Source organism: Bidens hawaiensis, unplaced genomic scaffold (assembly GCF_021521415.1).
Source record: "Bidens hawaiensis isolate Kalapana, Puna unplaced genomic scaffold, B.hawaiensis_p1.1 tig00045590_1, whole genome shotgun sequence".
Classification (NCBI taxonomy): Eukaryota; Viridiplantae; Streptophyta; class Magnoliopsida; order Asterales; family Asteraceae; genus Bidens; species Bidens hawaiensis.
In genome coordinates, this window is record NW_027498129.1 from 1 (window position 1) to 11,289 (window position 11,289).

General features: G+C 39.3%; 1 protein-coding gene across 1 annotated transcript; it reads left to right on the plus strand.

Moving 5' to 3' along the window:
* Positions 1-1,994: 1,994 nt before the first annotated feature.
* On the plus strand, positions 1,995-4,455 carry LOC143595864 (RHOMBOID-like protein 1). The gene is made up of 6 exons (XM_077074781.1): positions 1,995-2,329; positions 2,762-2,925; positions 3,036-3,199; positions 3,741-4,000; positions 4,103-4,220; positions 4,330-4,455. The coding sequence occupies exons 1-6, from the start codon at positions 1,995-1,997 to the stop codon at positions 4,453-4,455; spliced, it is 1,167 nt and encodes a 388-aa protein (XP_076930896.1).
* Positions 4,456-11,289: the final 6,834 nt, after the last annotated feature.

An 11,289-nucleotide genomic window follows, 5' to 3' on the forward strand; every position in this document is an offset into this window, starting at 1 on the left:
GACCTACCTCTTCAGGATTTTAAGCTATCCCAATGAGGTTACGATAGTTTTTTATTCACAACATATGCATATGTACACAAAACGAAAGATAATAAACATAACTCGGCTCGAATACAGGTAAGGTGACCATTCAAAAGATACAGATTCAAACTAAAATAATCTGATAAGCATTTAGTTCAGCAAAGTAATAGAACTATATAAGAAAGTGCACGGAATACAAACACAATGTTGTAGAACTCGTTTGGCGATAGTCGGGCGGTGGGGTAGGGACTAGCGATCAATCAGATTGGAATTCATATGTAAATTTTCAAATATAGTAATAATATATTCAAAAGATAATTATAAAACTAGTTTGTCCGAATATCGGTAGGGGGCGACTAGCAGGTGCTTAGGCAAATTGACAAATTGAAGTGTTGATAACATGTTATCAGGTACAATTTCAAACAACAATGAACTCACAGCAGGTAGCTTTAATAACATGAATGAATAACACGTATCAAAATAAGAAAATGAATGGAGAATTGGGGCAGGCAGTTACTTGTGTATAAAGAGCTTCAAGGGTTTCTTGGGTGGCGGTTTCAATGGGACCGACGAATATGCAAGAAGGGCCCTCCTCTGTGAAATTAGTATTATCGGGGGTTCGAATGATGGAGAGTCCGTTGTTGGTGCTCTTCTTACAGGAGGAAATACGAACCACCTGTGACTGTAATGTGCGGCTGCTGGTGTTTCTGGACAGGTCAACCCCGATTACGTTAGAGCTTCTTCCGGCGGCCATTATAACTAACTTCCGACGGTAGAATTATTATTATTATTATTATTATTATTATTATTAATTAGCGTGTGGGTGTCGAAGGAAAGTATAATAAAATATCAAATATCAAAATCCAAGTGTTTGTGGCCAAGAATGGAATGGAGACGACGTCTTGAAAACCAAATGTCCAAAACGCCCTTTCCAAAACTAAATGTTATCAATGTTTCTTTTCTTTTATTATTTTAGTTTAACTATTTTGTTTTATCTTGTCCAAATAAATGTCACCACTCACCCAAGACATGGTTAATGTTTACTTTTAAAGAACTTATGTTCACTTATGTTTATGAATTGTTTATTTTAGATTTTAAATAAACAAATATAAATAAATATGATATATTTACCTTTTAAACTCATAATCATAAATATGTATGTTTGTTCAATTAAGTATTTACGTTTGCTTAAAGTTTAATAAATGAACACGAACATGCACTTGTTTGAGTTCATTACAAACCTAACAATGATGATTGTTTTGATTTTATAATACAGTAGTCTATGACTGCTTAAGAGGAGTTGAGTTGGGACAACTCGTTAGTTTTTCCAAATGTTAATAAAAAAGAAATACCCTTTTACATAAATGAATAGCTTATAAATAAATACAATATGAGCAACACAAATTTAGATTGATGTAAATCATGTGTAAAAAGATTGTATTGTAACTCATAAAAAATGCGTTTGCTGGAAGGCAATTATCCTAATTGTTAGACTACAAACGCTTCATGTATTAATATCTGTAATAATGATAAATAAGCATGTATTTTTCAAGCAATATAATAAATACCATAAAGGCATAAATATAATATTTATGTTACGTATGTATGTATTTATTTATTTAATCACAAAGAATTCGATTAACTTCGTTTTAAAAAGAAAAAAAAAGGTAAAACTTTCAAACATCCTAATTAACTGCCTCGTGCTTTCTAAGCCGGAAACCTCATTTCATTTCTCGTTCCTCCGACATCTTTAACCACATACACAAGATAACTTTCCGGTCACCATGATCCATCATCAACATGTATTATTATTATTATTATTATTATTATTATTATTATTATTATTATTATTATTATTATTAACCTTTCCTTAGAACTTGATTCCTAATTTCAATGATTAATCCCAAACCACCACCCCCATCTTAATTAATCCACGTTAATTTCTTCCTGATCATCGGTCGGCCACCACCGCCATGGCTCGGTCATCCACAAGGGAGTCACCGATGCTTGAGATCAGGGTGCATCCCCGCCGTGCCAACTCCTCTCCACCAGACTCTCCCTCACCTTCTCATAATAATAATATTAATAATAATCAACCTTCCACGGTGCACGAATTCAAACCATTTAAAGATTGGGATTCTTGGTTAGTGCCCACAATTGTTTCCATTAATGTCTTTCTCTTCTTTGTTTCCATGTTCATCAACAACTGTCCCGCCCATTCCAATAAATGCATCGCACCCGCATTCCTTAAACGTTTCGCTTTTGAGAGCTTCAAGCTAAACCCTCTTCTTGGTCCCTCTCCCGCCACGTACGTATGTCTCTTTTTATCTTGTTTTGTATGAAACTGGAAACTGGTTATATATGTGGTTTTAATGTTTTGTCATTGGGACCATGTTAATGGTATTGAATTTTGAAACAAGAAACTTATAGACATATCAAACCATGTTGATGAATTAATTGAACTTCATGTGGAGAATGAAGTCTTGAATTTGATCAACCAATTTTAGGATTTAGTCGCGGATTTTTTTTGGATTTGTAGGTGACTCCATCCGATTGCTTTTCCTGTTAGAAATCTCTTGAGTTCGTTCGCATGTGTAACGAACACATGCTTGTACAAATTTTCTAACAAAGTACCTGAAAGTACTTTACACATCTCAAAATCACTTACAAATTAAACACACACATACAAAACCGTTATGTACCATATATAATGTTTACGCAATTGCACCCATTTTTCTAGGTTAGTAAAAATGGGAGCTTTAGAGTACAAGAAGGTGGTCAAAGAAAGAGAAGAATGGCGCATTCTGACTTGTATGTGGTTACATGCCGGTGTGTTTCATGTGCTCGCAAATATGTTGGGTTTGGTCTTTATAGGGTCTCGCCTCGAGCATGAGTTTGGATTTTGTAAGTATATCATTGTAGTACTCTTAAATTTTACAGCATTCAGTACTCTTTTGTAGACATGTTCCAAGACACTTGTATGTACTTTAGTTATGGTACATTGCCTTTTGTAGTGAGAATTGGGGTGCTTTACATATTATCCGGAATTGGTGGCAGTATTTTATCGTCATTGTTCGTGAGAACAACAGTCTCAGTTGGTGCTTCTGGAGCTCTATTTGGCCTGCTAGGAGGAATGCTTTCTGAACTACTTACAAATTGGACTATATATGCCAACGTTGTGAGTATTAACAGTACACTTGTTTTAACATATAATATTTGGATGTAATAGTAAGATCATGATATAGCTAAAACTAAATTAAGCAGAGAGAAATTTTAAAAGATACATAGAGAGAATTCTTAAATAAATAGATATATTACTGACTGATTGAAACATTACATGGGGTTATAATGAAATTAAAGACATAAATAAACGCTAAATTAAGGCAACTGGTGACTTGCATTTTTATACTAAAAAAAGATTAGGAAATCCCTAAAGTTAAGATATTTAGTGATGATATAGGAGCCCTAACAAATAGAACTTGGGCATGAAAGCTAGGCCAGCCGTTAATGGAGGTCTGCCAAATGATTAGGCTCGTCGAAACCTTTCTATCCATTGTTTATGGGCTCCGTAACTCCACTCATAATCTAAGTTACGCTCTTATTATGTCGGCCCCCCTTTTGTCTTGCTTCCTAGCTGGACCAAATAGGATTTAACTTACTATTTGATTAGCTACTTATAAAATCCTCGTAATCGTATTTTCGGTTTTAAATGTTGTCAGTTTACTGCAATATCGACCCTCATCATCATAATTCTCATCAACATTGCCGTTGGAATTCTTCCACATGTAGACAATTATGCACACATTGGAGGATTTTTCACCGGCTTTTTCCTAGGGTTTGTCATTTTAATCCGTCCACAGTTCAAATGGATCAACCAAAGACATGTTCCTTCAGGTTATGTAGCCCCCGCAACGAGAACCAAATACAAAAGTTATCAATGCATACTTTTGATCTTCTCCCTGATAGCTTTACTGGTAGGGTGAGTTTCACTTCCATCTAGTCTAAATCAACTTATCACAATTTCATGCATTATGATTTCTCGAAATCAGTTTTTGCAATTTATGAGTTCATATGATCGCAGATTCATTACAGGTATGATTCTTCTATATCGTGGAATTGATGGAAACGACTATTGCTCATGGTGCCATTACTTGACTTGCATCCCTACCCCATTATGGAAGTGTGACTCACGTTGTAGGGTAAGTGTTGCAAGATAGTTACTAAGTCGATTGCACTTAAGGTACTTAACCATATGATACTAGTTGAAGAACATATAAGAATAACATTTATATATGTGTTGTTTTTCAGTTGGTGCAGTTAGACAAACAATTGAACATGACATGCCTACATAACCAAAGATCAGGATCTTATACGATCGAAGACCCGAATGACACCACTGAGATGCAAAGGTTGTGCTTAGAACTTTGTAACTAAAATGATTTCACATGTCAATAGATCATTTTGTTCTAGACTTTAAGATATTTCATGAGTTTGTTTTATAGACAGCTAGTTTTCTATAGAATTATAGCATGCCTGCTTGAAAAGTATCAAATACGGACTTGATTTCTCATATACATACAACTATACTAGTTGGGTGCTCGCGCGATGCAGCGGGAACGCATACCGTTGATAATGGTTTGGTTTCAATTTTTAGCAGTTATGTTTCGGTTTACATGAGCATAAACTACTACTAATTGTTTATTTAAAAATCATCAAAACCGGATCGCAAAGACCGCTACGTAAATGTTAATTTTTTAACTAAAAAAACTAAGGCGATATCATACTCAAATTAAAGGGAATAAAATTCTCGTTTTTGTGTTGTCGTTTTTTTCAAATATTAGCCTACGAAAAATATATGACTGTTTAAAAGTCGTCGGTAGAAGTTGGTTAAATGTGAAATTAAAAAGAATATATAGTTAAAAGTTAAAGTACTAAAGTTGTAACTATTACTTTAATTTATAAAAGTTAATTAAAGTTGAGAGGGTAATGTTGTAACTATGTTTATAAAAGAATTGAAGTTTACTATTTTGTCCTTCTTCGATATGCTATGTAAGTTATACTATTTGTTAATTAAGTTGTAAATTACTTAAAATCTAAGTGTCTTAATTTGCCCATGAGTTATGTATTATATATGGTATAGATATGCGTTGTTTATTATATCGTATTTTAGTGTCACTAGTTTTATTCATTCAAAATTATCCATAATAACTAGATTTCATTATTTGATATTAATTTTGTCATTACTAAAGATAATTAACATAACCTTCTAAAATATTTTCAAATATGTAACCATTTTAACAAAAAAATAAGAAATTGATTTCTACACATTTAGTGTTTGTAAATAGAGAATTAATGAAGAATATAATTAAAATATTGTTTTTGTAACAAAAGTTATTTTGGACTTGAGCCTGGCCCGGAAATGTGTGTACTGGGCCGGTGAAATGGGTTCTCTGCTTGGTTTATAAAGGCCGAACTCATTTGATTAGAACAGAGTCAATAAATCATACCCAAAGGCCCAGTGCCAACTTTATTTAATTATTGATTTTCAAACAAAACCTCGAGTTTGTTGAATCAATTCCCCCAACTATAACCGATTACGTTGAGTTTCAACTCATGTTTTAATGTCTACGCTATGTGTTGCGGGTCAACGTCCACCACTAGCACTTTTTGGGTGCCAGGGGTGAGTGGGTCAACGAGCCGAAAAGGGAGAGGAGGGGCACCATGAGTGGCAACCAATCGGAACCCTCCATTTGGAGAAATGGGGGTGGGGTGGGGGTGGGGGTAGTCCACAACGAATGGTCTTATTACGACAAATAGCGGTATGAGTACTTCAAAAACATGAACGAATGGTCTTATTACGACAAATAGCGGTATGAGTACTTCAAAAACATGGATAACCCCCCCCCCCCCCCCCTCCCACTCCCAAAAAAAATGGTAGCCAACATGGTTACATAAACTATTTTTCACAATTAATAAACTAGTTGGTTGCGCAACTTAATTACTGTGTGATCTATATGTACCCATTACCTATCTAAGAATTCATTACAATATTGACGCGGTAAACATGTGGAGATTGATATTCATGTTGTTCGCAAAAAAGTTTACATTGGTTCTATTCGAGTTCTTCATGTACCGATAGATTACTAGTGTGCAGTTATCTTCATGATAGCACTTCCACGACAACTGTTTACACGCTTCAATCCAATCTATGCATCCGCCCTTCTTCGTGAACGACATGAATTATCTGTCTCCTAGTTTAGATCAATTTGGATTGATACTCGCGTGTGTTTATACCCCATTATGGTTGATGAGATGGATTATTCTCAAATACTTCATAGATACTTGTGGCCTATGTTTAAACTCAACATAGATGATTTGTCTTCCAACTTATGGTTGTTCATGAAATATCTGAATTACTGGAGTATATTTTAGTTTAATATCCTCTTTAATGGATCAATCTATCTGAAATTCTAATATAAGTTAAAAAAAACAATTCAAACAACTGAAAGTTAAATGTAATTCATATACACCAATCTTCTAAATTATTTTAAGGAATTAGTTAAATCATCATCACAACAAATATATGAGGTTAACTCGTTGAAGAAACACTGATCCAATCCCCTCAACGGGTCCTGGATCTAATAAGTCAACTGGGTAGGATACAATAACAACCAACACGATATGAGCACAACCTCCAAAAGTCCAGTGACCGGAACCTGCAAAACAGACACCGTGAGCTCGTTACGGGAAGGACAAGAGGGGGGGGGGGGTCTTCCCGTAACCACCCTCCGGCGTGAGAATAAGTACCGTTCTTAAGAAGAAAAAGTACTTGAGTATTGAGAGTAGATAGTGGAGAGTGAATATGAATACCTCATGGAGATAAAGAGGGTATTTATAGCCGAAGGATGTGGGAATGTGATTGGGCCAGCTGTCCCTTTCTAGAAGATGCCCTTGTAAACCACCTGGACACGTGTCCTCATCCGATAGGTCGAGCTATACGTTGCATGTGCATGGGTATAGCAACCTGGACACGCGTCGCTCTATGATAGGACGAGTTATCTCCTGGCCATGTGCACAGTTATAACAACCTGGCCAGGTGTCCTTTATATATTGGCTGAGAGATCACGTATTGCCCAAGAAAGCATCTTGGTAAATCTTCTAGAAGGCATACGGTTATTTACAGCTGTCCTGCTAGTATTGCCTTCCGGTTATCTTGGCAGGTAGATGTGGTATCGCGTGGATGACGTCTGAGGGTGCCTGGATGCTTCCGCATGTGATATAAGGATGTTCTTCCTTTACATAGTTATGTGGGTGATCCATATGTCCCGCGGGTACCTTGTGAGGAGTGTTCCTCTGACTCGCATGTATTATTTAAGGGTATTGGGTCTTTTTGGTACCCTACCCCTATAAGTCCCCCAGTCCAGTGTTTCTTCCGCGTGAAGTTTTTATGCGGGTGTAATTTTGGACTTAGGATATATTTGGGGGTTTTTGAATTTTGGAATTTGATAGAAATATCTTCTGTTGGTTATGTGGATAACTATGAAAAAAGGACAAGTTGACCAGTTGTAGACGCGTGAACAGGTGATGGGACGTTTATGCCGGCTGTCACTGTACCTGACTGTACACTTTTTCTTTTTTTCGAATTTCCCGCGTGACGTGGCGTCTGCAGAGTGGGCGATGATTTTCTCTCTCCACTATTCATATCCCATCGCATTAATTGCGATGAGTATAAATAGTGGAGGTTAAATTCTTTATGAAGTTTTATCGCCTTTGATTTTCTTCTTTCCTCTTTGTTTTCTCTCAACTCACTAACCAATCTTTTGACTCCTTTTACGATTGCTCGTTGTCAATCATTGTGTTCCGACAGCGGAGCGAATCCACCAACGCGGTCGTCCTCGCCAAGATCTTTATCATGACTATTCCTCGTCCCTAGCCAACCCATGGCTTGCGGGCAAGAAATCTTACGCGAATGGCGGTCCATGTGGGAGAGGTGTGGAGAGATGATTCAATCCTTTGAGGAGGCGAATAAGGAAGCTCGCGACAAGGTCAAGCTGTTAATACTTCCAAGTGGAAGCAGTCTGATGCCGAAATCGCTCTCAGAAATGAGAAGGATAGGCTACGGTTGCGACTCGTCAATGGGAAGAAGCTTGCAAGAAGCAAAACATCGTTCTTCAAGCTACCCGAGCCGAGACGCAAAAGATGAAGTATAACTTGGCTAAGGCACTTGATGCCAATTCGTCATTAGAAGAACAAGTGGCCCGCCAAGGCGTCCTTATCCAAGAGCTCGAGGCGGACTCAAAGGTGCAAAAGGTGCGGGCGGAGCTTAATGAAAAGAGAGCTGATGACATGCAAGCCGCCTACGATTCTCTTTTGCAAGCTCGAGATGAAGCGAAAGCTTGTGCGGCGGAATACATGAATGAAAAGCAAAAAATAGCTGCTGGGTATAATGAGCTTCAGGAGAGGGCGGAGGGAGAACGATGCTGGCTGTTAGGCCAAGGTCTTAATGCGGTATGTTATCCCACTCTTCCGCTATTACCCGTATCTTTTTGTGTTTTAACAGTTGTTAACGAATCTGGTTTTTCCTCTATAGGTCATCAAGCATATAAAGGAGGGAACAGAGTTGACAGATAGCTTGGATCTCTTGCTTGCTGTTTCTTCCAACTCCGGCCGCGTGTTGGGCTTTAACGAGGGAATGGGTTATACCCAAGCTGGTCGTTCATTTGAAGAGCACCCACTACACGGACGGAATGTTGCCCAAGAGTATGACATGCGCCTCAATGAATATGACAACTTGTCATTTCCCAAGGAGAACATGCTCCCAGAGTTTGCAGCAGCTAATGACGGCGTGGAGCGATCGAAGGAGTACCTGGGGGAAGGGACGAAAAGCAGTCCGCCTACATCTCCTGAAGACACATCCGCCCAAGACCCTTAGACTAGATTTTAGACTTGTAATTTCTTCTCATATACTGTAATTATTTCTCAATCATGAATGAAAATAAATCTTTTTGTCTTCTTGTGAGTTTTGTATTGTTTTTTGTTGGGATAATATCTTGTGAGGTATTTTCAAATTAACCATATTTGAATTTTGCAAGTGGTATGGAAGTGATGACGTGGCGGAAAGAGAAACGTCACAAGACAACTGACAAGACGTGTATGACGTCTTTTTGGCAGTTTCTTTTTGCTTTTTCGTCTTTCCCGCCTGACGTGTCAACCCTCGATTGGGTTGTATCTCTCTCTCTCTCCATTGGCATCCCATCCATCACATTAAATGTGATGCGTATAAATTGAACGTCTCTCCCTTCCATTCATTCTTATCTTTCAATCGTTCTTTTGCTCTCCAATTCCAGATATGAGATTTCGAATTACTCAGATCTTCTGATTCTTCTTTCGATCTAGAATGGGTAAAGATAAGAAGGGTGATTCTTCAATAGAGAGCGTCGTTTTCCACTGGAAGGAGAGAGATTATAAAGATATCGTCAATGTCTACGGCCTAGGGCCTGATTGGGAGCCTGAGTATCCGACGGATGGGTCGGTTGCCACTAAACCGCCGGTGAAGAAGATAGCCGTGTATGCAGACCACTTCACTACCGGGAACTTCAGGTTGCCCGTAACGAAGTTTATTCAGGCCGTCTTGACGGCCTATGGGATCCACTTATCACAGGTCCATCCCTTTGGGATGTTGAGAATTCGACACTATGAATTCTGTTGTCGGGCTCACAACATGGAGCCTACTGTAGGCCAGTTCACCGTCTTTTATAAGATTGCTAACCTGGGCGGGTGGTACAGTTGGTCTACCACTGGGAAGGGACCCATTGGTACCGAGTGGTACCGGAGTCTCCACGAGTGGAAACCCAAGTTCTTTTGTATCCGGGAGGACGTCATTTCATTCAAGATGATGTATCGCAAAGCCGAAGAAGGGCTTCCTATGGTCCATGCTACTACAGAATTGAACCTCCCGTGGTTTAAGACTCTAACCCATACGCCTACCCCTATGCGTGCAATCCATGAGGGAGCGCTGGTGGCTGCCAAGATGAGCCGTCTATGGCCGTTTCCTGACTTGGAGCCATATTATGAAAAACCCAACAACAGTAAGTTTGTTTTTGCTTTTTAAGTGCTCTGCCTAAATTCTGACTATTGTTTTTGTTCATGCAGGTGAGGGTTCCATCTTTAGTACGCTCCTAGACCACGAGGAAGGTCTTATGGTGCGTCGTCTGATTGATCCAAAGGACGCGCCCATCCTTGAGCGTACTAGCAACAATTTCTTGTCCTCCGCCACACTCTGCTCGGAACCTGTGGTTTCTGATGCGATGTATGCTAAAGGTGAGGACTTCGTTATGAAAGGTGAGGGAATTCTAAAACCTCGGCCAAGTACTGCTGTAACTTCTAGTGGGGTGATAGTACTTCTTTCGTCTAGCGAGGAGTCATCATCCCGCAAAGAAGGATTGTCAGTTGATGCTACTGACACTTTAAATATCCTACATTCGACTGTAGGTCTGACCCGTAAGCGGAATCAGGTTCCAATCACCATTAAGGTGGCGAATGACGAAGGTGCTAATGTCACCTTTGGAGATGAACATCGAGCTACTGATGATGCTGTCAACGAAGGTGATCGTCAGGCTGACGATGTAGGTGCCTCCAAGGTTTCTGGGAAACGAAAGATGAAAGCCACCAAGCCCGCCGTTACCCAGAAGCTCAAGAAGACGAAATTGCCGTCTCGCCTTCGGAAACTTGCATCTACAGACGTTTCTTCAGGTAATTTCAATACCTTAAATTTTGATAACCGTTGTTAACATGTAAGGCATGTTTGTGATTTCCTGGAGCATTGTTTTGTAGATTTCCTGGAGAAATCTTCTGAGGACCCTGCAGGTCTAAGGGGATCTACTCCTCCTCAATCTCCACCACCGTCTCCGCCTAAAACTGTCCAAGACCCGATTGTTATCACGGATACCTCTCCCCTCAAGTAGAAGAAAGACGGCAATGTGGAGGACCCCATCGTTTTAGCGTCCCTACATGTACTTCACCGTTTTAAGGATCAGGGAGGATCTAGCGCCTTTCCGTACGGTCCTAAAGCGTCCACGTCCTGCCCCGAGGGAGAGGCTCCTGTGCATCGTCCGGTTTGGTCCGTACTGATGATGTCACCTCTGGAGATGAACATTGAGATACTGATGATGCTGTCAACGAAGGTGATCGTCAGGCTGACGATGTAGGTGCCTCCAAGGTTTCTGGGAAACGGAAGATGCAAGCCACCAAGCCCGCCTTTACCCAAAA